This window comes from Dendropsophus ebraccatus, chromosome 3 (genome assembly GCF_027789765.1).
Source record: "Dendropsophus ebraccatus isolate aDenEbr1 chromosome 3, aDenEbr1.pat, whole genome shotgun sequence".
Lineage (NCBI taxonomy): Eukaryota > Metazoa > Chordata > Amphibia > Anura > Hylidae > Dendropsophus > Dendropsophus ebraccatus.
Genome location: NC_091456.1, coordinates 146,975,910 through 147,000,718, shown reverse-complemented (window position 1 = coordinate 147,000,718; position 24,809 = coordinate 146,975,910). Strand labels below are relative to the sequence as shown.

Sequence of the window (24,809 nt, the reverse complement as noted above, 5' to 3'; positions counted from 1 at the left end):
CAGCTAGGGGTGGTGATGTACATTCCCACAATAATTCACACAACATTTCTGGAATGAAAAGTAGTAAAGGCTGCAGAGGCTACATCTCCTCCTGCCAAGTGCCACTAACTTTCAGCAAAGTAGTGTAAGCAGCACAAAAGTATTAATCACTTAACCCTGACTCATCACAAAATTGGGGGTCCCTTAACCCCCATGTGCATTGCAGCTCTAATTGCTCTCTATAGGTTCAACAGATATAGCTGGCCTAAGTGCTTGCTACATTCAGCACTCCCTTAGCAAGTCAGTGAAGTTGCAGCATGCATGTTCGGCCACCGCTATATTTACAAAAGGAGGCAAGGGACCCCAGTTGTCATGATTATTGGTCAGTCCCATTAGTAAGACCCCATCAGATACTTAAAGGAGTTTTCCAAGCAAAGATGATTGATAGGCCATCACTAGCTGATTGACAGGTGTTGGCACCCAGCACCCCCACCAATCAGCTGTATAGCATAATATATATATATATATATATATATATATATATATATATATATATATATATATATATATATATATATATATATGACACAAAGTATGCAGTATAGAGGCTCTGTCCTAGCAACAACAGCCTTTTCCTGTTATCTGACCACAGTATGTATAATTTAGGCACGATGGCAGTGAAGACTTCTGCACGTTCCCCGAGTTTATAAAAAGGGACAGAAAACATGTCAAATGTTCCTATTTAGAAAGGGGAAGGAAGATCCGCGTTGCCATCTAGAAGTAGGAACTGTATATAGAGCATTGGTCACAGCTAGAGATGAGCGAACTTCGAGCATGCTCGAGTCTATCCGACCCAGAGTATTCAGCATAGCGGGGGCTGCTGAACTTGGATAAAGCCCTAAGGCTATGTGGAAAACATATCCATGTATTAATGGTTTCCAGACAGCTTAAAGGGAACCAATCACACAAAAATTGGCTATAAAGCTAAGGAAACATGCTGGTAGATCAGCCAGCACGCTTCCTAACCATCCCCCTTGTCCCCTGTACATAGAGCCCGCAAAGTTAGTTTATTAGTCTCCCGGGCTCTATGCAAATTACCATGTAAGTAGTCACGGTGGGCGGGCGGCTTCTTCAAGTAGTCACGGTGGGTGGGAGTCTTCTTCAAGTAGTTCGTGTCCTGGGCCGGCTCCAGCGCTGTAATCATGCCCCTCTGGGCGTGTGTAGAAAGCGCCGCATGGTGACGTCATTAGGGGGGGCCGGCATTGCACGTCGGCCTGGCCGACATCTTTACTAAGCTGCGCATGCGCAGTGCAGCCGGAGAAGACGCTGCGGTACTGCACCTGCGCGGCGTAGTACAGCAGCAGCTTAACCCACAGTACTGCGCATACGCAGCTTAGTAAAGACGTCGGCCAGGCCGACGTGCAATGCCAGTCCCCCCTAAGGACGTCACCATGCGGCGCTTTCTACACACGCCCAGAGGGGCGTGATTACAGCGCTGGAGCCGGCCCAGGACACAAACTACTTGAAGAAGACTCCTGCCCACCGTGACTACTTGAAGAAGCCGCCCGCCCACCGTGACTACTTACAAGGTAATTTGCATAGAGCCCGGGAGACTAATAAACTAACTTTGCGGGCTCTATGTACAGGGGACGGAGGGGACAGGGGGATGGTTAGCACGTTTCCTTAGCTTTATAGCCAATTTTTGTGTGATTGGGTCCCTTTAAGAGCTTGATCCAACTTCAGCAGCCCCCGCTATGCTGAATGCTCAGGTTTGGATAGACTCAAGCATGCTTGAGGTTCGCTCATCTCTAGTCACGGCAGATAGAGTTGTTCTTTCTGGCCACAACAAGTTACGTAAAGATATGTATATCGACTGGAAAGGGGGGGGTGACTTTTCCCTTTTTCTGATATTTCTCAATGCAATTTATATTAGAACACAAAGTGTTACACTGAAATAAAGTTACAGGCAAACAGCGTTCATTTTTCAACCCCACGGCATGCAGTACAGGACCCCATTGTGCTCGGTGCTTAGTATAAGGATGTGTTTGTTTTTCTTGCCATCATATGACAGTCCTAGCAGATCTACATGAGGTCTATAGTGTCATATGGGGGACAAATGCCATCAAGACAAACAGCTGTATGGGGGCTGCCTGTCACAAAGACAAGTTTCTTACTGAAATGAAGACTAGACTCCTTCTCCATATGTAACGGGATAAATGCGGAGGCAGACCATGTCCAGTATTCACACCACTGCCTAGGGAGCCGCATGAACCTTCCCTGCTGTTGGCTGCTATAGTGCAGATACTACCGCCAAGCAATGGCAAGCAATGTGCTTATACACAGCCTGGTGTCATCACCTATCTATACACATCCGGGGCCAAAATATCACTAATAATTGTTAGGTGGGTGGCAGAGAAGTTGGAAGCTGGGTTCTACCCACTATAGTGATCAAAGTCATGCCTACCTGTTTATTATACATACCTATTGTTTGCAGGTGGAGGGGGAGCGGCCAAAAGGGATGAGTGAGCAGGAAGAGGAGATAAATAGCTCCACACTTTGCAAACTGACCAAATAAAACGCTGGATTTACAGGTCAAAAAGTCAGAGTGGTCTGTGAACTTGGTGAGATAAGTTTGCAGGATATTCTGTTGTTCAGGCATTGACTTTTCTCTTTTTCGTGCTCACTCAACCCCCTTGGCCTCTCCCCTCTCCATAGACCATAATGGACACAGAAATTGAGTGGGGGCGAAATCCGCTGCAATTCCTGTACTGTCAGTTTGAATAGGAAATAATTTTCAGCCCCCAGACTATACGCTACAGGTATACAGGAGCTCCCCCCGAACTATACACTACAGGTATACAGGACCTCCTAACTACATACAACAGGTATACACAAAGTCCACTCACTAAGGGCCCTATTCCACCGGACGATTATCGTTTAATCGTTTGAATCTAAACGATAATCGTTCGGTTGAAATGCAGTTAACGATTAACGACCAAACGAGAAATCGTTGATCGCTTTATAAGACCTGGACCTATTTTTATCGTTGCTCGTTCGCAAATCGTTCGCATTGAATAAGACATCGTTCGGTCATTTGCAATAGATACGAACGCAATAGCGAATAAATAGCGAAGAAAAACGATCACAATTACGATCATAAGTAACGATTATCGTTCCATGGAAATGAGTTAACGTTTTCAGGTCTTTCGCAATAGCGGTCGTTTGAGATTGTTAACGATTATGCAAACGATAATCGTCCAGTGGAATAGGGCCCTAACTCAATACTTTATGCTGCTGCAATTCCTGTACTGTCAGTTTGAATAGAATTACATACTTGCAGCGGAATTTCCATCCCCATGCAAGTATGTAAACACTGCCCCAGTGAATACTTTACCGGTCCACGCTCTGATTTGTTTCTGCGGTTCCCGGAATCCTGATATCCCACTCAGCCAATCAGTCCCGCTGTCCCTCCGCAGCCACTGATTGGCTGGGCAGGACGTCAGGAACCACATACGCAAGCCGGAGAGTGGACCGGTAAAGTATTCACTAGGCCACTGCGGGTTAAGGGGGACAGCGTTTAAGTACTCGCAGCAGGTTGAAAATTCAGCTGTATGTAATCCTATTCAAATTGACAGTAGGGTATTCGCAGCAGATTTCGCTGAGAACTCACAGTGTGAAATCTGCTGCGATTCTGTTATGTGTGAACCCACCTTAAACAATTACAGTTCCCCGTTAAGCTATCATTGGCAGTGGCAACAAACAATGGCCAAGGCCAATCACTGTAGATGGCGGCATAAATCTGCATTCTGCATGCTTTTCGCATGGACAATGTTAGGTTGCTGCTCCAGAGCTTGATCAGGTAAAAATCTTTATATTTATGCACTTGGCAATGTTGTATATAACCAGGCTCTGTATAAGGTCTTATGACATGACATCTCAGCTAGGCTATTAGGTATTTAGGATGTTAAAAGCTTTTAGTTTATATCTAACATGCATAAGTTACAATTTACATAAAAAGTGCAGAAATGTTGGGGTATATAGGGCTCCTGGCAATTTCCCTGTAAACAAAAAAAAGGGGGGGCATAGATTGGCCTCCTAGGCACCCTTGGAAGAAACACACTGACCATTTATACCCAGACAGCACCGGGTACATTTTCTAGTATAGTATAAAACAGATGCATGTAAAGAGATTAGGCTAGACTCCAACAGTCCCGAGCACACAGCTGCCTGCCGCTGGCTGAGATCCTCATGTCAGTGAAAACTGGAAGTGTGACAGGAAGTGACACAGCCGAGCTCACTATCCCTGCCAGAGTATCATGTCAGCAGCTCCCCAGCACTAACCACAGCTATCAGCCATAAACATAAGGCAGCTGATGGGGGGGGGGAACAAATTACAAGGATCTGCATTGTAAACTAGTATTATACATCTTTAATATGTATCCCACTGTCCTGTAGATGCCATTCACAAATGTACCCCTGAAAGCGCAATTCCCACAAGTCAGGCCGCCATAACAGGACAGAATCTGCTTGCAGCTCTGTAAAGTGAGCAGTAACCGAACTCTTCATAAAGCAAGTCCATAACATGGAAAGAAAACGGGTAGTATGCCAGAGCTTTACTAGTATCAACCATCCTATGATATCAGGGTAAAAACACTGTGACCCCCAAATCAGTGACACATCTGGGATGTATTATTTGGGATCTTTATGGGGTTGTTCTTTAAAATATTTCTTCAATAATGTGAATCACATGATTGTTCTGAGAAACAAACTCAGAGACTCCTAATAATCCCTTCCCCTACTTGTAAAGAAACAAGAAAGCCGCCTACACACTCCCCCCGGCCCTGTACCAGGAAAAGCCTATTATCCATAGGACTGGCATGTCGGCTCAAGGAAGACTTCATGGACAACTTACACAGGGAAACAAGCTGCAGCCCTTTTCCTTTTGTTAATGTTATGTGCAAGTAAAGAAATCGACACTTTAAAGGCAAGCACAATTTTTACCCCAAAGTGACCAAATCAACCTGAACCTAAAAGATATAACTTATATTTTGTATACATTAATGGTTGTTTTTTTTGCAGAAGTACTAGTAGTTTTTATTGTTGATTTTTTGCAGCATTTAATGTGCATTATAAATAATGATATAGTGATATATTTTAGGCCGTTAGCGGTGTAGCAATGCCAAAAATGTATGCCTGCCATTGGAAAATCAACCAGCGCCAGACTAGCCGCAAGGTGCTGCGCCCATGCTTTTAACTCTTCAGGAGTCCGACTAGTTAAATACAGTGCATTGACAGAGAAAGGATCATTGGCTCCCAGCCCTGTCTGTCACTCTTGTGGAAGAATTAGTCACTTGTGCACCCGCAGAGCTTAGAGCAGCGTTTCCCAACCGGGGTGCCGTGGCACACTGGGGTGCCGGGAGAACCCGCCAGGGATGCCGCAGGATCCCAGTGGGAAATGTGCGCTGTCACTTTAAGCATCCCGAGAAGCTGCGGCCGCGCAGCTTCTCGGGATGCACAGATCAGATCATAATGTAGGAGCAGGAAGTGTCAGCATCCTGCTCCTACATTCCCTCCCATAGGCTGCCGGAACTTCATACCAGCAGCCTATGGGAGGCCGGGACGTGACCTCTCCGGCAGGCGTGATGATGTGACGTCATCACACCTGCCGGACGTCCCGTCCCCGCGGCTCGCAAGATGCGCCTCGGGGGCATTATTAGTTCATGGGGGGCACCTGTGGGGGCATTATTAGTTCATGGGGGGCACCTGTGGGGGCATTATTAGTTCATGGGGGGGGGCACCTGTGGGGGCATTATTAGTTCATGGGGGGCATTATTAGTTCATGGGGGGCACCTGTGGGGGCATTATTAGTTCATGGGGGGCACCTGTGGGGGCATTATTAGTTCATGGGGGGCACCTGTGGGGGCATTATTAGTTCATGGGGGGCACCTCTGGGGGCATTATTAGTTCATGGGGGGCACCTGTGGGGGCATTATTAGTTCATGGGGGGCACCTGTGGGGGCATTATTAGCTCATGGGGGGCACCTCTGGGGGCATTATTAGTTCATGGGGGGCACCTCTGGGGGCATTATTAGTTCATGGGGGGCACCTCTGGGGGCATTATTAGTTCATGGGGGCACAGCAGTGGATCCTACATACAGGGGGCATCCCACATTCCTACTCACTTTACTGCACATAACACCAAACAGTGCAGTTACTTTGGGAGCTTATAGGAGGGAGAAAAGAAAGGAAGTTGCTAGAAATGTGCGGAGCCTAAATTGTTTTTCTCGCAGGTTCTGAAGAGATGAAAAGTAGCTGGAAGAAATCATCATAAGCGCTGCGGAATCTGTTGGCGCTATACAAAATTATTATTATTATCATCATGGAGGACTGGACTGGATGGAGAGGAAAAGGGAAAGTCAGATCAAAGAAGACGTCACCTGTGAGTCACTGTTTGACAGTTTTCTTATTTTGTAGAACATTATTTAGTAGGGGTGCCCCGAGGACATTTTTTTTTCCAAGGGGTGACCCGAGGTAGAAAAGGTTGGGAAGCACTGGCTTAGAGGAAAGAGATGGAGGACTGCCCAGGAGCCAGGAGAATAAGAAAGGGATACCTATATGGGAAAGGGCTTAACAAGGGTAGGATTGAGGGGGGATTACATACATGAGAGAGGGATTACCTACACAGGGATTGACTACAGAGGGGCTTATCTTCAGGGGAGGGGTCTTGGATGCACAGAGAAGACCCCCTTATTACTACATGGACACAGAGGTTGTTTATACTATGTGGGGGCACGGAGCAGCCTGAATACTATTTGGAAGCACATATTGGGCATAACTGCTTATATAGCGACACCATTACTGTGTGGAGCAATACAGTTGAAATGGTAGAAAGTTAAAATAGTAATTAATAAAAAGTAATTATCTTTTGTTCATATTAACTTTTCACATGTTCATAATTACTACAAATGACAATAATGCTTTATGGTGCGTTCACACCTACAGGATCTGCAGCTGATTTTCTGCAGCAGATTTCATTTAAATAACTGAACACAGCGTCAAATCTGCTGCAGATCCTGTAGGTGTGAACGCACCCTTAAAGTGGAAGCATCAGCAGGTTAGATAAATCTAACCTGCTGAAAGCTCTTTTGAGGGCATGAGGCGCTGAGGATGAAGATATGTCTCTTACCTTCCTCCTCTGCGTCATTTCCTCGCAGTTGCCCTGCCCAGTAAGCAGTGAGGAGCACTGGGGGCAGGGCTACCATCCCCGATCAGGGGTCCGGGCCACCTCCTCCACATTAGTAAGGGGCCAGGGGCCACAGCCTCGCCCCCACATGGTGATCCGCCAGAAGGTGCTTGGAGGGGTGAAATTACCTCTGACAGTGGTATCGGCATGCCAGGCAGAGGATTTCACAACTAACTGCACTGGAATGGCACTGAGGATCAAGGTAAGAGAAAGAAAGCTTACACAATTCATTCTACAGGACAGGGAGTGCGTGGCCTGAGAAAGGACAACCAGAAAATAGAATTTTGCCAAAATATACAACAGCTTGGTTCGGGTACCACATCACCAAGTACAAATAATGCAAGAGACCAATCGCTAATTTAAAAAATTAAAAAATTAATTAAATTAAAAAAAAAAAAAAAAGAGAAAAAACACAAGACTGAAATAATGGGATTAAGCCAAGCTCATTTCAGGGATAGCGCTTCATTTGGGCAGTATTCAGCAATTAAGAGAAAGAAAAGCATGAACTCAATATCCTCAGGAAACCCCTCACTGTACACATTTTCAAAAAAACAGGATATACGTAGAAGTTCAAATGTTTTAAGTAAGATAGAAACTTTCAGCTGCCCAAGCTGTATCACCACACAAAGAAACCTTCATAGAAGACATCACTCTATACGGAGCATTAAGCATAAAATATCTCAGGATCCATCTCAATGTAATGCGGTGTTTTCTAGTAAATATAAAGCATTAATGGTTCCAGGACACCTGGCGCTCGAGCCATTAGTTGTGGGCTATGAAGCAAAGAGATGAGCACACACCATAACTTCTAGTGGTAATCTGAGGTAGAAACCACATCCTGCCAGCAGCAATACAAAAGCCACATTTCCTGCAAGAGCACAAGTGCTGTGTGTAATGGTATCACAAGAGAGACCCTGAATGAAAGCTTGGACATATGCGGCCATTACTCAGGACTAGCACGTGATAGTATGCGGCTCTGTCTACTAAGGGGTTCACAGGTTGTTTCAGTGCAGAGAACTGTAATGTATGCCTCGTCATTACCATCCAGAGTGTATATCCCACAGTGGTTTATCCCAAGACTTATCCACTGGATAGAAGCAGACAGGGATTTGTTTTAAAATCTATGATTTATAACAAGTTATAATATTGCGAATAGTCTCTCAATGTGAAACCACTGACTGGTTCCCTTTAACACATTTGGGGCATCTTAGGCCAGTTTCAAATCAAAATCTCAAAAATGACAGCACAATCTCAATATCAGCTGCCACATAAAATAACCACCATCTAATTCAATGACCTGAGCATAGCCAGCTTGTGACTATGTTCAGGTCATTTCCAAAGCGTATACCATCTTAGACTCTGACTTAAAAGAATGGTTTCCTGGGCTTTTCAATCACAGTCAAAGCTCATATAGGCTTGGAAAATAATAGTCACTAGAGATGAGCAAACTTACAGGAAGTTTGGCTACACCCGTAACGGACAAGACGGCCATTGATTACCGCTGCCTAGAAAAGGTGGATGCAGCGCTAGGAGGGAGCCCTATAATTCTCTTCCTGGACTTTTCCAGACTGCAGACTAAAGCAATCAAAAGCCAAGGGATCAGGTTTGGGCAATCTGTAAGCTCACTCATCGACTAGTTGACTATGCTCAGGTTATTGATTTAAGCGGGGTAATTGCCAATCCCAGCACAGATAATATCGGCTCAGCCGATATTAAGACCTCGCCAAAGTATTCATGCCTCAGACAGACAAATTGTGATGTGGTAAAGGATTTGCTCAAGTACATCTTTTTATTGGGCTTGGCATGTAAAACGTTGGTCTCAAATCCCACATGCACACACTGGTTACAGGTTAACATGTAAGGTATTTTAGGTTTTTACAGAAAAAAAAAAAAAAAAAGAACAGATTACAAATAGCATTTTTCCACTTCTGGTTTCAGAATGACTTGTGACTAGGAAGTACAGGAGGCTTAGCCTGCACTAAAATAGAACCTGTTGCAGGAGTAGTAGTGACCAACAAGTGAATTATGCATGACCACTGCCCACAATGTAGGCGGTAATATATAGTGTAAAGACTAGTGTATATTAGTCACAAACCAAAACAGTGCATTTAATAGAAGCAGAGACTAAAGGGCGTATCAGATGTCCCAACTGCGCCGACAGCCCTCGCCTAAATCAGCCATTGGCCGCACATCATCTTTTACACAGAGAGATGCTCCTTGGCCAATTTCTGCCTCTATTACATGGGGAGAGGTCTGTCTGATTTGGCAGGTAATCGCACTGTGTATTAAGGCTTCAAATGAGGTGGTAATCCTCATGACATGTTCCAGGGTATATAATTGCTGATCTGTTATACAGACGGGGAATCCTGGCCTCCTGGATGTAACCTGTTCTCCCTTTAGGGCCCATACACACCCCCACAACATAAGGGCAGGGCACGGACTGTACACTGCTGACCAGACCTCAAAACTCCTGACATTATGATTTATTATGATGCCGGAGCTCAGAAACTGTTTAAACTTTTGTGCTGCTGTACTTCACGCTGTGTGGCAGCACCTAGTCATCATCCCCAGTTCCCTGCTTAAACCACAGCTTCTTTTATAATGTAACCCTATTCATCGCCCTTTGCTTCCTTTCCGCTCGTAGAGATCCCTTGAAAGTCAGGACATCAATAAACACAAAAGAAAAACTGCTACCTTCAACAAAGTCATCATCGACGTGTGTAACCGATGATCAATTTAAAGGGCCACACAATTAAATCGAACTGTGTGTAGCGTCAAGTTAAGGGGTCATTCATACGTTCCATGATTCTGGTCCACTCACAGAAGATGTGGTATGGATCAGAATCGTGAAGTTCCCGCCATCATAATGCTACATGATGTAGAGTTCAGTAATTCCGATCTATAGCACACCTTCACGCTACTGTACTGTGCATGCATCCACTGTTATTTTTATTAAGGAAAATTACACATGATTAACGTGTAATATGCTCACACACTATGGTTTAAAGAGTGTTCTATGGCTGGAACTACTAGCACAGGCTGTGCAAAACAGTGGTACAAAAAGTAGCCTGTAATACATGGAGGCTGTGCACTTGAGTTAAAATAACTAAAAAGTAAAACCCCATTCAGATTTAGGTCCGTTTTACAAATCTGTAGAGCTGTCCGCAGGCCCACAGCAACAGACAACACTTAGGTTGTACATCTATAGCCGCTTGCTTTGACGCGCACCCATTCATTGAGAATAGGTCTAATAGAATAGATCTGTGTCTAATGGTGCGTTTACACAGACAGATTTTGGAAGCCAAAGCCAGGAATGGATGTGAGTAGAGGAGAAATCTCAGGTCTTTCCTTCTATGACCCGTTCTGTTTATAATCTGTTCCTGGCTTTGGCTTGAAAAAAATCTGTCAGATAAATCTCTGTGTGAACGCACCATAAGAGACACACAATAACTTGCCAATTTTCTTTAACGGTATGGATCACAGCCCCAACGCAGACACAACACCTATATATGTGTGTATGGGGCCATAGAAACTAATGGGTCATTAGTCTGTCCGCATTTGCAGGTCCACAAATGCAGACAGAATAAAAAGGTGTGTGAAAGAGGCCTTGGGGTACGTTCACACTTACAAGATTTGCTGCAGTTTTTAGGCTGCAAATATCAATGTAACTAAATATTGGAACAGAGCACAAAATCTGCTGCAGATTCAATGCAGGTGAATGGACCACAACACTACTTCTGAGAACATGTCTCTTGTAACATCAAGATGCTGCACAAACATTAAATTAGGGGGAGACAAGAATGCATTCTGATGAAAACACACATTGGGGCACAAAAACACTTTATTATTGCATTCGCCTTGGCAGTCAGTCCTGATCAGAATTATTAATATATACACTACCGTTCAAAAGTTTGGGGTCACATTGAAATGTCCTTATTTTTGAAGGAAAAGCACTGTACTTTTTAATGAAGATAACTTTAAACTAGTCCTAACTTTAAACAAATACACTCTATACATTGCTAATGTGGTAAATGACTATTCTAGCTGCAAATGCCTGGTTTTTGGTGCAATATCTACATAGGTGTATAGAGGCCCATTTCCAGCAACTATCACTCCAGTGTTCTAATGGTACAATGTGTTTGCTCATTGGCTCAGAAGGCTAATTGATGATTAGAAAACCCTTGTGCAATCATGTTCACACATCTGAAAACAGTCTAGCTCGTTACAGAAGCTACAAAACTGACCTTCCTTTGAGCAGATTGTGTTTCTGGAGCATCACGTTTGTGGGGTCAATTAAACGCTCAAAATGGCCAGAAAAAAAGAACTTTCATCTGAAACTCGACAGTCTATTCTTGTTCTTAGAAATAAAGGCTATTTCATGCGAGAAACTGCTAAGAAATTGAAGATTTCCTACAATGGTGTGTACTACTCCCTTCAGAGGACAGCACAAACAGGCTCTAACCAGAGTAGAAAAAGAAGTGGGAGGCTGTGTTGCACAACTAAGCAAGAAGATAAGCACATTAGAGTCTCTAGTTTGAGAAACAGACGCCTCACAGGTCCCCAACTGGCATCTTCATTAAATAGTACCCGCAAAACACAAGTGTCAACATCTACAGTGAAGAGGCGGCTGCGGGATTTTGGGCTTCAGGGCAGAGTGGCAAAGAAAAAGCCATATCTGAGACTGGCCAATAAAAGAAAAAGATTAAGATGGGCAAAAGAACACAGACATTGGACAGCGGAAGACTGGAAAAAAGTGTTGTGGACGGATGAATCCAAGTTTGAGGCGTTTGGATCACAAAGAAGAACGTTTGTGAGACGCAGAACAAATGAAAAGATGCTGGAAGAATGCCTGACGCCATCTGTTAAGCATGGTGGAGGTAATGTGATGGTCTGGGGTTGCTTTGGTGCTGGTAAGGTGGGAGATTTGTACAGGGTAAAAGGGATTCTGAATAAGGAAGGCTATCACTCAATTTTGCAATGCCATGCCATACCCAGTGGACAGCGCTTGATTGGAGCCAATTTCATCCTACAACAGGACAATGACCAGCGCAGTCACCAGATCTGAACCCCATTAAGCTGTTGTGGGAGCAGCTTGACCGTATGGTACGCCAGAAGTGCCCATCCAACCAATCCAACTTGTGGGAGCTGCTTCTAGAAGCGTGGGGTGCAATTTCTCCAGCTTACCTCAACAGATTAATAGCTAGAATGCCAAAGGTGTGCAATGCTGTAATTGCTGCAAAAGGAGGATTCTTTGACGAAAGCAAAGTTTGATGTAAAAACAATGTTATTTCAAATACAAATCATTATTTCTAACCTTGTCAATGTCTTGACTCTATTTTCTATTAATTTCACAATGTATGGTGGTGAATAAGTGTGACTTTTCATGGAAAACACAAAACTGTTTGGGTGACCCCAAACTTTTAAACGGTAGTGTATACCCACACACGCATGACACTGCTTGCCTCTCACAACTCCTCTGGATGCTTCTGAATATACAGGAGGCTTTACTGGAAAGCTGGGCAGAACATTTTTAAAGTGTACCTATTATGAAGTACAATACCCTGATTGGCGTGAAATCCATTCATTCACTGGAAGTTTGGGGTATCCATGGATACGAACATGTCGGGTTGGTACTGATCTAATTGGGCTTGTGCACAGTATTGACCCAGCGTGGTCATATCCTGCACACCCTGCTGCGGTCAGGCAGGGGTTAACTGCAGCTAAATAAAAAGATTTAAAAAAAAAAAACAACATTTAACTCACCTATGGCCCGTTCCAGACTTGCGCGCGCCTTTGGTACCGTTCCCGGCGCAGGCAGTGTCGGAGAGGCTCGGAGACGCTTGGCTTTCGGAAGAGCTTCGGGAGAAAGAGGCTTTGGGAACTTCCGGTGCCTCCCTCATTCTCCCGGCACCCAAGCTTCTCCGATGAGACGCTCGGATGCCGGGGAGAGGTTCGGCAATCTCCGTCTCCGGCGCAGGTAGTGTACATCACACTGCCTGCGTCGAGAACGGTACCGGAGGCCAAGAACGTTACCGGAGGGCGGGAACGTGCCCTAGGTGAGTTAAATGTTTGTTTTTTGTAGTGGTCGCCCCATACAGTGGGGATGGGGCAAACATACCCGGCGTATAAGATGACCCCGACCTTAACCCCGATTTTTCGGGGTTAAAAAGTAGTTTTAAATGCTGGAAAATACTGTATCATCCCACAAAAAATGAATCCAAAAGATCACGTGAAAGATAAGCAACGCTATGGATCTTACAATGTGGCGACAGTTTTTGACTTAGCTGTAACAGTAGTTTAGCTGTAACAGTAGTTACCCAGAGAATAACCTTATGTTATTTTTCCCAACAATCGCAAGTTTAAAATTAAAATATATATATATATATATATATATATATATATATATATATATATAAAAACGACATTTCTAATATCCCTCTAAGGGTTAATAAAAATTAGTCAAAAGGTTTTAAGAATCTGAAAATGGGGGTAAAAAAACATTTTCCCACCAACAACAAGACCTCATATGGCTACATGGGCAAAAATAAAAACACTGACTCTTGGAAGGTGAAAAAAAAAAAAAAAGTATGGAAATGGCTTGGTCATTAAAGAGTCACTGTCGTATTTTTTTTTTTGCAGAAATCAATAGTCCAGGCGATTTTAAGAAACTTTGTAATTGGGTTTATTAGCCAAATCTGCCATTATCTGCATGTAAAAAGCCTTTTCCCGGGTCCCCCCCTCCTTCCTCTTTTTCATCCACTCTGAAAAATCTGAAAATTGTGACTTGTTGCAGGAGACGTCCCCTGTCTGTTCTAGGGAGAGGGGAGGGGGGAGGAGGAAGGAGGGAGTTAGCCGGCAGCAGAAAGCAGATAACAGAGGATTACAGGCACGGAGCTGGGTGACAGCTGTAATCCGAGCTCAGACAGGTCACTGGTGACTGTCACAGGAGATATCCCGTGAGGGATTTGTAGATTAAGGGTGGTATTACACGAAGCGACTTTTCAATTAACGATTAACGATAAACGATGTCCAACGATCGCAATAGCGGTTGCCTAATAATCGTTCGTTTTACTACACGGAAAGATTATCGGTTATATTGGAGCAACAAAATTCAAGAACACTCCCCTTTCAATTTGCGAATGAACAGGGAACGGCTAACGACATCTTATTCAAACGAACGATGTGCGAACGATGTGTAAAAGACAAACGATAAAAATAGATTCAAAACCTATTAAATGACCAACGACCAATCGTTCGTCGTTTAATCGTTGTCTACTATTACACTTAAAGATAATCGTTCAAATACGACCGATTGAACGATTATTCGACCGATAATCGCTTCGTGTAATACCACCCTAACTCTTTGTTGTCCTGTTTTGGTCTTTTCTTTAGCTCTCTCCATAGGAGAACAATGAAGACAGGGGGGAGAGCTTCAAACTGCTTTTTCATGATAAAAATGCATTTTTCGGATAATAAACCCAATTACAAAGTTTCTTAAAATCGCCTGGACTATTGATTTCTGCAAAAAAAAAATTCACGACAGTGACACTTTAAGGCTCAAAATAGGCCGGTCACTAAGGGGTCAAAGGAGAAGTCGAGGCATTTTTAAACCCCGGCAGGGGGGAAACTGATTACAATGTGCCCGCCGTGAGTGGCGAGATCGGCCTCGGGACCAACACTGGAAGGCATTTTCCCCTCGGAACCACCACACCACAGGGCAGGCACCCCAGATTGTTGAACCTGGCCTAAAAAAGAAGATAGATCATGTAGACAAAGATGAATTTTTATCAGGACACAACAAGGCAGCAGCCTCTCCTATAGCCACCAGTATTATTTGGAGACCTGATAATGCACACACAGTGACTGAAGCCCCTATTACACGGGGCGACTGTGAAGAGCAAAGAGGCGCTGTCAGCACTCTTTTCCTCCTTGTTACCCGCTTGCTGCTGCCGCTATCACACACAGTGAGTGCCGGGGGGAGGGAGAGGCGGCTGATCGCTTGATCGTCCCGGCAGCCTATAGAGGATAGTGGCGGTCTGCATGTTGAAAGACAAAACTACCACAACGATCAGCCGACATCGTTCACGTTGACTGATCGTTGTGTTCTATTACACAAGACGGTTATCAGACGGTAATCGTTCCGTGTAATAGGGCCTTTAGGCTTCAAATTATACTTCATTGGTGAAACTACCTATACCTATTCATAGAATGTACAGAGTATCTATAGGGTCCGGTTTTTGTTTTTTTGTCACCACTTGCCAGTTTTGGAAATTACACCCAGATTGCTCAATAGCAAGAACAGTATTTATAAAACTGCAGGTTATCAGCAGAATTTCAGAAGTATTTAGTGCACACAGTCATGTGTTTAGTCTACCCTCAGATTTCTGCTGCTGATTGTCTTCTGGATTAGCCCCATGTAACTACACAGATCCCACATCAGGTAGCCATGTGTCACTTTTTTTTTTACCACAACAGACTTCAGTTTTGTGTATGACAGAAAGAACACAGTCGTATGTATGCAGCCTGAAGGTGATCGGACAGTGATCAGGTACAGCTTCTGCACATCCTAGTATTCAGCCGCTTACAGCTCTAAGGCTGCGTGCAGACATGACAGATTTGCAATGCAAATTCATGGCAACTTAAAGGGGTTATGCACACCTTACCAAAAATTAAATAAGCAGCTGATGTATTAGAAAACAACAAAAACCTTTACTCTCTGGGCTGGATTACTGCTTTCTTGCTCTGCCAATGGCTACACCGCAGTCAGAAGTGTCAGGCAGCGGCTCGTCTCAGTTGAAATAAACCATGTACCCTCACCCAAGGGACAACTCTGTCAGAAAACAAGCCTATAGCTAGGGACGGCTGAAAAAGCACTAACCAAGGCCACATCCATACAGAGGTGATACATGTATGCTACACTCTTATTACACAGAGCGATTTTTAACGATAAACGATTATAAACGAGATTGTTTATTGTAATGCTGCGTTTACACGGAACGATTATCGGAACGACGAACGAGAAATCGTTTATGTTGATCGTTGAACATGTACTCAAATAGTTGTTGATCGTTCGCAAAAAATTCGCAGATCGTTCCTTGTGAACAGTCGTTCGCCGATTTAACCAATGTGTGAGATAGGCTTAAGCGATCGCAAAACTATTGCAAAACGAATTTTCCGTACAATATATTGTACAGTCTAAACGCTGATCGTTATGAAAAAAAAATTGTTAGTCCGACATCGTTAATCGTACAATCGTGCGAATTATCGTTTCGTGTAAACGCAGCATTAACCTGAAATCAATCATCATATTACACAGAACAATGGTAGTTAGTTATGATCATTACTATGATCGTTTACTCCATCTGATCCCAACAAAACAATGAACAATGTGCAGTTACACTGAACGACATACAACACCTGGCTTCCTGCTAGGTGAAAATAGTGGATCCATTAAAGGGGCCAATTATCGGGAAAACTTTTTATTCCAGCACAGGAGGCTGAGAGGGGTGGCAACTAGTCATCTGGGCGGAGTGCTGTCCATGACTAGTCACGGCTCTCTGCCTATCAGCGTACCCTGCAGGGATGACTGACAGGCAGAGAGATCCATTAGCAGCTTCTCTGACTTTCAATCAATCATCCCCACAGAGCGTGTTGACAGACAAAGAGCTGTGACTAGTCGTGGACGGCTCTCCGCCCAGATGACTAGTTACCACCACTCCCAGCCTTATGTTTTTCCTGGATAGAAAGATAACACTGCAGACACCACTGGTATGGTAGGGGAGCTGCATAGTAGATCTATAGGTACAGCTGGGAGCTATAGCAGCACAATCATGTCGATTTGTTGCCTTTAAAAAGGATGTACCACCAGGTACATACTCTAACCTGAACCCACGGATCGATAGGCGCTGGCACGGAAAAGCCGGAGCCGCGGTCCGTTTTTCGGACCGCCGTCCGGTTCCCGTGCACCGCGCCGTTCGATCCAGCGGTACCGGCCGGTGGTGAAGCACAGCTTCCCCGTGCCGGCGCCGATCGATAGGGGGGTTCAGGTTAAAGAGAATGTACCTGGTGGTACATCCTCTTTAAGGGTGCAAACACACAGGACGTATACGCAGTGAAACTCGCTGCATATCCCATCCCTGTGTAGTCAATGGCAGGCAAAATCGCAGCAGGGATGAACATCCCGGCTCCAGTGGTTCCCGGTGTCTTCAACAAGCCAGAGCGGGGACCAGGTAAAGTAAATGCTCCAGCCAGCCGCCGCCCGCAGCCTCCTTAACACATCCTGCAGTCCCAAACGTCCCCACGGGCGCCCGATCCCTGTTCATCCCTGCTGCGACTTTGCCTGCCATTGACTACACAGGGACGGGATACGCAGCGAGTTCCACTGCGTATACGCAGCAAGAAACTCGCTGCATATACGTCCTGTGTGTTTGTACCCTAAGAGTGAATTCACACACAACAGAAACCTCTGCACGTGTCCCCTTCATGTGAATGGCCCCTATTCTGATTAACTAAATTTTCAGCATCAAATCTGGTGTAAGGTCCCCTGGCCCCCGCCAACCAGTAAAGTGAGTTCACACTGTGCAGACATCTCTGCAGCCGCCCTATCCATCTATTCACATGGATGAAGTCATCTTCACCTGCAACAAACCTGCCATGTGTGAACACATCCTGATGGGGACGACGGGCTGTAAGAGCCCACCACCATGAAGCCTACATCAGTGTTCTGCACTACAACTCCCATCATGCCCTTCATCCAATGGAGCCCAGATTATGGTTCTGCAACCTGGGGGTCTCTCCAGTTATGGCAAAGTTACAACCCCTGTTATGTAGTGCATGATAGGAGTAGTAGTTATGCACCAGCATCAGACGGGAGTGCAGAAGCTGCAGGGAGGCATGGAGGCCCGGGCAGCAGCAGGGTGGCGGGGAGGGCAGCAGCAGGGTGGCGGGGAGGGCAGCAGCAGGGTGGCGGGGAGGGCAGCAGCAGGGTGGCGGGGAGGGCAGCAGCAGGGTGGCGGGGAGGGCAGCAGCAGGGAGGGATGGAGGCCCGGGCAGCAGCTGGGTGTGGGGAGGGCAGCAGCAGGGTGCGGCAGGGCCGGGACAAAGAGTAGGCAGGGGTAGGCGATGGCCTAGGGCGCCAAACGTCAGGGGTCGCCATCTGGATGGGTAAGTAATTTATTTACCCATCCATCCTACCCCCCGCTCGCCCCCTGCCTGTCTGCCGGCCCGCCCTGCACTGTAACTATTACATACAGCAGCAGGAATAGAGTGTCCAGGAGGTGTAAAGGACCTTTGATGACATCATGCCCATGTGACCAGTGTGGGAGGAGCTATCTTCCTTTGCTAGGCTCTATGAGGCAGCTAGTTTCCTAGGCTGTTTATGAGGCAGTGAGGGCAGTGTATAAGATCAGCAGGAGGTAAGCCACACTGAGGGCACTGGTCAGCAGGGGGAGGGGTAGGGGGGGGGGTGTGTGTGCATAGATATGAGATGTTCTGCAGGAGTGTGTGTGTGCATAGATATGAGATGTTCTGCAGGGGTGTGTGTGCATAAATATGAGATGTTCTGCAGGAGTGTGTGTGTGCATAGATATGAGATGTTCTGCAGGGGTGTGTGTGCATAAATATGAGATGTTCTGCAGGGGTGTGTGGGTGCATAAATATGAGATGTTCTGTAGGGGTGTGTGGGTGCGAGATATGAGATGTTCTGCAGGTCAGGGGTGTGTGGTTGCATAGATATGAGATGTTCTACAGGTCAGGGGTGTGTGGGTGCATAGATGTGAGATGTTCTGCAGGTCAGGGGTGTGTGGGTGCATAGATATGAGATGTTCTGCAGGGGTGTGTGTGTGCATAGATATGAGATGTTCTGCAGGTGTGTGTGCATAGATATTAGATGTTCTGCAGGGGGGGGGTGCATAGATATGAGATGTTCTGCAGGGGTGTGTGGGTGCATAAATATGAGATGTTCTGCAGGGGGGGGGTGCATAGATATGAGATGTTCTGTAGGGGTGTGTGGGTGCATAGATATGAGATGTTCTGCAGGGTCAGGGGTGTGTGGGTGCATAGATATGAGATGTTCTGCAGGTCAGGGGTGTGTGGGTGCATAGATGTGAGATGTTCTGCAGATCAGGGGTGTGTGGGTGCATAGATGTGAGATGTTCTGCAGATCAGGGGTGTGTGGGTGCATAGATGTGAGATGTTCTGCAGGTCAGGGGTGTGTGGGTGCATAAATGTGAGATGTTCTGCAGGTCAGGGGTGTGTGGGTGCATAGATATGAGATGTTCTGCAGGTCAGGGGTGTGTGGGTGCATAGATGTGAGATGTTCTGCAGGTCAGGGGTGTGTGGGTGCATAGATGTGAGATGTTCTGCAGGTCAGGGGTGTGTGGGTGCATAGATGTGAGATGTTCTGCAGGTCAGGGGTGTGTGGGTGCATAGATGTGAGATGTTCTGCAGGTCAGGGGTGTGTGGGTGCATAGATGTGAGATGTTCTGCAGGTCAGGGGTGTGTGGGTGCATAGATGTGAGATGTTCTGCAGGTCAGGGGTGTGTGGGTGCATAGATATAAGATGTTCTGCAGGTCAGGGGTGTGTGGGTGCATAGATGTGAGATGTTCTGCAGGTCAGGGGTGTGTAGGTGCATAGATATGAGATGTTCTGCAAGTCAGGGGTGTGTGGGTGCATAGATGTGAGATGTTCTGCAGGTCAGGGGTGTGTGGGTGCATAGATGTGAGATGTTCTGCAGGTCAGGGGTGTGTGGGTGCATAGATGTGAGATGTTCTGCAGGTCAGGGGTGTGTGGGTGCATAGATGTGAGATGTTCTGCAGGTCAGGGGTGTGTGGGTGCATAGATGTGAGATGTTCTGCAGGTCAGGGGTGTGTGGGTGCATAGATATAAGATGTTCTGCAGGTCAGGGGTGTGTGGGTGCATAGATGTGAGATGTTCTGCAGGTCAGGGGTGTGTGGGTGCATAGATGTGAGATGTTCTGCAGGTCAGGGGTGTGTAGGTGCATAGATATGAGATGTTCTGCAGGTCAGGGGTGTGTGGGTGCATAGATATGAGATGTTCTGCAGGGTCAGGGGTGTGTGGGTGGACTGTTATGTGATGCTCTGCAGGGTCAGGGGTGTGTTGGTGCACTGTTACGCAATGGGGAGAGCGGCCTCTTGTGACCGCAGGTAACTCTGCCACAAGAGTGCAGTGAAGAGAAGACGCATGGCCCAGGTGAGTTTAAGTGGTTTTTTTTGTCTGTTTTGGAGAATTACTGTTATATGGGAAGGGTTAGGGAGCACACAGGAGTCTATATATAACTGGAAGAGCACACAGGGGTCTATATATAACTGGAAGAGCACACAGGGGTCTATATATAACTGGAGGAGCACACAGGGGTCTATATATAACTGGAGGAGCACACAGGGGGTCTATGTATAACTGGGGGCAGCACACAGGGGGTCTATGTATAACTGGGGGCAGCACACAGGGGATTTATATATATAACTGGGGGAGCACACGGGGTCTATATACTTCTGGGAGAGCACACAGGGGTTCTATATACTTCTGGGGAGCACACAGGGGGTCTATATACTTCTGGGGGAGCACATAGGAGATCTATATATTTATGGGGGAGCACTCAGGGGGTCTATATATTTCTGGGGGCAGCACACAGCAGTCTATACTATATTAGGGCTGCACAGTGGGGCTTTACTACAATACTGGGGCACAGGGACACCTTAAAACTATGGGGGCACAGAGGAGTGTAACTACTATATAGGGGTACAGAGGGGGCTAACTACTGTATGTGTTGGAGCCTAAAATGTTTCTCTGACAGATTCTGGAGAGAAGATTCACAGCCAGAAGACGACTTATAGGTGGCCCAGGCTGGATGGAGGGAAAAAGAAAATGTGACAGATCGGAGAAGACGGCCCATGTGAGTCACTGGATGTAACTGCACAGTTATAGGGTTGTAGTGATAGGGGTCATGATGTGGCGGTATTACGGAATGGTATCATTGGGGATATCTTTCTGTTCTGTTCAGTGCAGTTTTCATGTAATATGTAATCACTGTATGGTGGAAATAGTGTTATAAGGTAACTACTGTATGTATTGGGGCTCTTAATACAGTGTGGGGGTACATTCAGGGCATTATACTGTGCGAGGAGAACCAATTCTAATGTGTGTGGGGGGGGGGGGCGCCATTTGCCTTCTCTGCCTAGGGCACCAAAACTCCTTGTCCCGGCCCTGGGGTGCGGGGAGGGCAGCAGCAGGGTGCGGGGAGGGCAGCAGCAGGGTGCGGGGAGGGCAGCAGCAGGGTGCGGGGAGGGCAGCAGCAGGGTGCGGGGAGGGCAGCAGCAGGGTGCGGGGAGGGCAGCAGCAGGGTGCGGGGAGGGCGGCAGCAGGGTGCGGGGAGGGCGGCAGCAGGGTGCGGGGAGGGCGGCAGCAGGGTGCGGGGAGGGCGGCAGCAGGGTGCGGGGAGGGCGGCAGCAGGGTGCGGGGAGGGCGGCAGCAGGGAGGGATGGAGGCCCGGGCAGCAGCTGGGTGCGGGGAGGGCAGCAGCAGGGTGCGGGGAGGGCAGCAGCAGGGTGCGGGGAGGGCGGCAGCAGGGTGCGGGGAGGGCGGCAGCAGGGAGGGATGGAGGCCCGGGCAGCAGCTGGGTGCGGGGAGGGCAGCAGCAGGGTGCGGGGAGGGCAGCAGCAGGGAGGGATGGAGGCCCGGGCAGCAGGGAGGGATGGAGGCCCGGGCAGCAGCTGGGTGCGGGGAGGGCAGCAGCAGGGTGCGGGGAGGGCAGCAGCAGGGTGCGGGGAGGGCGGCAGCAGGGTGCGGGGAGGGCGGCAGCAGGGAGGGATGGAGGCCCGGGCAGCAGCTGGGTGCGGGGAGGGCAGCAGCAGGGTGCGGGGAGGGCAGCAGCAGGGAGGGATGGAGGCCCGGGCAGCAGCTGGGTGCGGGGAGGGCAGCAGCAGGGAGGCATGGAGGCCCGGGCAGCAGCAGTGTGTGGGGGAGCAGGGTGTGCCCGGGGACGAGACCAGACACATGCACAGCAGCCCTTGCCCTGGCACCGGGCATTGCACTTACTGGTTGGTAGGGGGCGCACTGAGCGGAATCTCCACCTCCTCCTCCTCATACTCCGGCCCGTCCAGGGAGTCCGCTTCTTCCACAGGGCCCAGCCCCAGGCCGTCAAAGGCGATAGGCAGCGGGGGTAGCGGGGGGAAGCTCTCCGGGGGCTGTGACAGCAGCGGGGCACTGGTGGGCATCGTCGCCGCCTCTCCTCCTCCTGTCATCGGCCCCAGCGCGCTGTAAGTCGCTGACATCCCGAGCACCAAGTAATAGCAGCCGGGCGGAAGTGAGCGGGTGTACGCCTCAGGCTGTGGTACGGGAGCCGCGGCGTGTCCGCCCGGTGGCCGCACTCCCTGCCGTCTGCGCTCCGGCCGCCTCCCCGTCACTGTCCGACCGTCCGCAGCAGAGGGGGCGCCACACACCAAACTGACTATGGAGGAGGGCTTCTCCCTAGCCCCGCCCATCCCTTACGTCACCGGGCGCAGGGACGCTCCCCACATGTCACCGGGCGCGCAGAGTGGAAGAGCCAGATTTTTTTTCCCAATTGTTCAAAAATAATATATCTTTATTTAAAAGTGAAAACAGACAGGAATGGTAATGGTGTCTTATAAGAGGGAAGTTACAGTTTCTGCAGAGTTTCCTAGTGGTGTACAAGATCTCTGTTGTTATGCACTGTTTATATCCAGTTCATCAAAAATTAAAGAGAATTATCCAGCATTTAAAAAAAACCAGCTACTTCCTTGTAAAAACAGCGCCACCCCTCTCCTCAGGTTGTGTGTGGTATTGACATTAAAATCCAGACGCTTTAATGCAGACATGGGAAACCTTCAGCCCTCCAGCTGTTGCAAAACTACAATTCCCATCATGCCTGGACAGCCAAAGGCCAAAGGCTGTCCAGGCATGATGGGAGTTGTAGTTTTGCAACAGCTAGAGGGCTGAAGGTTCCCCATCCCTGCTTTAATGTAACTGAGCTGCAAAACCACACTCAAAAAAGGACAAGAGTGGCAGTGTTCCTGACTGGAAGAAAGCAGCCATGTTTCTGCTTCATTATATTACTGGTCTCATATAGAAGAGAGAGCTGATGTGTCCCCAACCTGTGGCTCTCCAACTACAACTCTCAGCATGCCTGGACAGCCATTACCTGGCTGAGCAAGCTGAGAATTGTAGTTTAGTTATACATAGGGACATATCAAAAGTTTTAATCTGGACGATTATCGTTCAGATTATCGTTAAATCATTCGAATCTAAACGATAATCGTTCGGTTGAATAGCAGTTAACGACCGAACGAAAAATCGTTGATCGTTTAACAAGACCTGGACCTATTTTTATCGTTGCTCATTCGCAAATCGTTCGCATTGAATAAGAAGTCGTTCACAGTAGTGACGAACGCAATAGCGACGACAAGACGACGTAACGATTATCTTTCCATGTAAATGGGTGAACGATTTCAGGTCTTTCGTAATAGCGGTCGTTTGGATCGTTTATTGTTAACGATTATGCGAACGATAATCGTCCCATGGAATAGGGCCCTTGCTGTGTAGATCCTGGCCGACTAGGCAAACCTGTCAGGAGAGGTTTGTGCTTGACGTGTTCCCTGCTGACTGTGACCTGGACAGACTCGTAATGTAAGTCTATGGGATCATTCAGAGTTGCATTCAGAGTGCAACAGATCAAAATGTTTTTGGTGACAGGAATACTTTTGTTGTGTCATGGGACCCCCTGGAAATTACATGTGCTTCTGTGCTCTCGATGGGGGTCACCATGTCAGCCAGCAGAATCTCCTGTATGATGAAACAACATGGTCTGTTCCACACAAGCACTCCACAAGAGAGACAGAAACTCCTATTAGAGTTATTGATGAATAACTGATTATTAAATTACTGTAAATTCACTCATCTCTAGTTATAATGGATTTAATGACAATTCATTATCCCTGGAAAATGATTAGAGGTTGGGCTGGAAAAAAATAACAGGATAGGGGAAAAGTGAGAGATGGGGGTCAGACCTCCATACCCCCACCGGTTTTGTAGCCTGTCTTTGGATATAGTACTGGAAATTATATTGTAGATCACGTGGTAGGCTGGGTTCACACTATTTTTTGCCAAAAAAAAAAAAACTTATGAAAAATGGATGCATTTGTGTGCATCTGTTTTGATCTGTTTTCCCATTGACTTCCATTATAAAAAAAAAACGGATCAAAACACATCCCTTTTTTTTTAATGTAAGGTCAGCTTCGTTTTTGTGTATGTTAAAAAAAGGATGCGTTTTGATCTGTTTTTTTTATAATTGAAGTAAATGGAAAAACAGATCGAAACGAATGCACACAAATGCATCCATTTTTCATTCGTTTTTTTTTTTTTTTTGCAAAAATGGATGAAAAAAAAAACGGATTGCAATAAACGCAGTGTGAACCCAGCCGTACAGACGGCCGATGAACATAGAAGGACGCATGAGGATGACACTGATAGAACTGATCTATGCCACTGCCGTCACTATGCACACACCATGTCAAACAGGTATATAGCATTAATGGTTAATGATTAGGGCCA

At 46.9% G+C, this 24,809-nt stretch overlaps 1 protein-coding gene across 1 annotated transcript in view; it reads right to left on the bottom strand.

Annotated features, from left to right (window-relative positions):
- Positions 1 to 22,696, bottom strand: part of RASA1 (RAS p21 protein activator 1) — a 57,933-nt gene extending 35,237 nt beyond the window's left edge. The window contains exon 1 of the mRNA XM_069962883.1: positions 22,278 to 22,696. Coding sequence (XP_069818984.1) covers positions 22,278 to 22,513 — 236 coding nt within the window. The 5' untranslated portion in view covers positions 22,514 to 22,696. The remainder of the gene's footprint in view (positions 1 to 22,277) is intronic.
- Between the last annotated feature and the right edge of the window lie 2,113 nt (positions 22,697 to 24,809).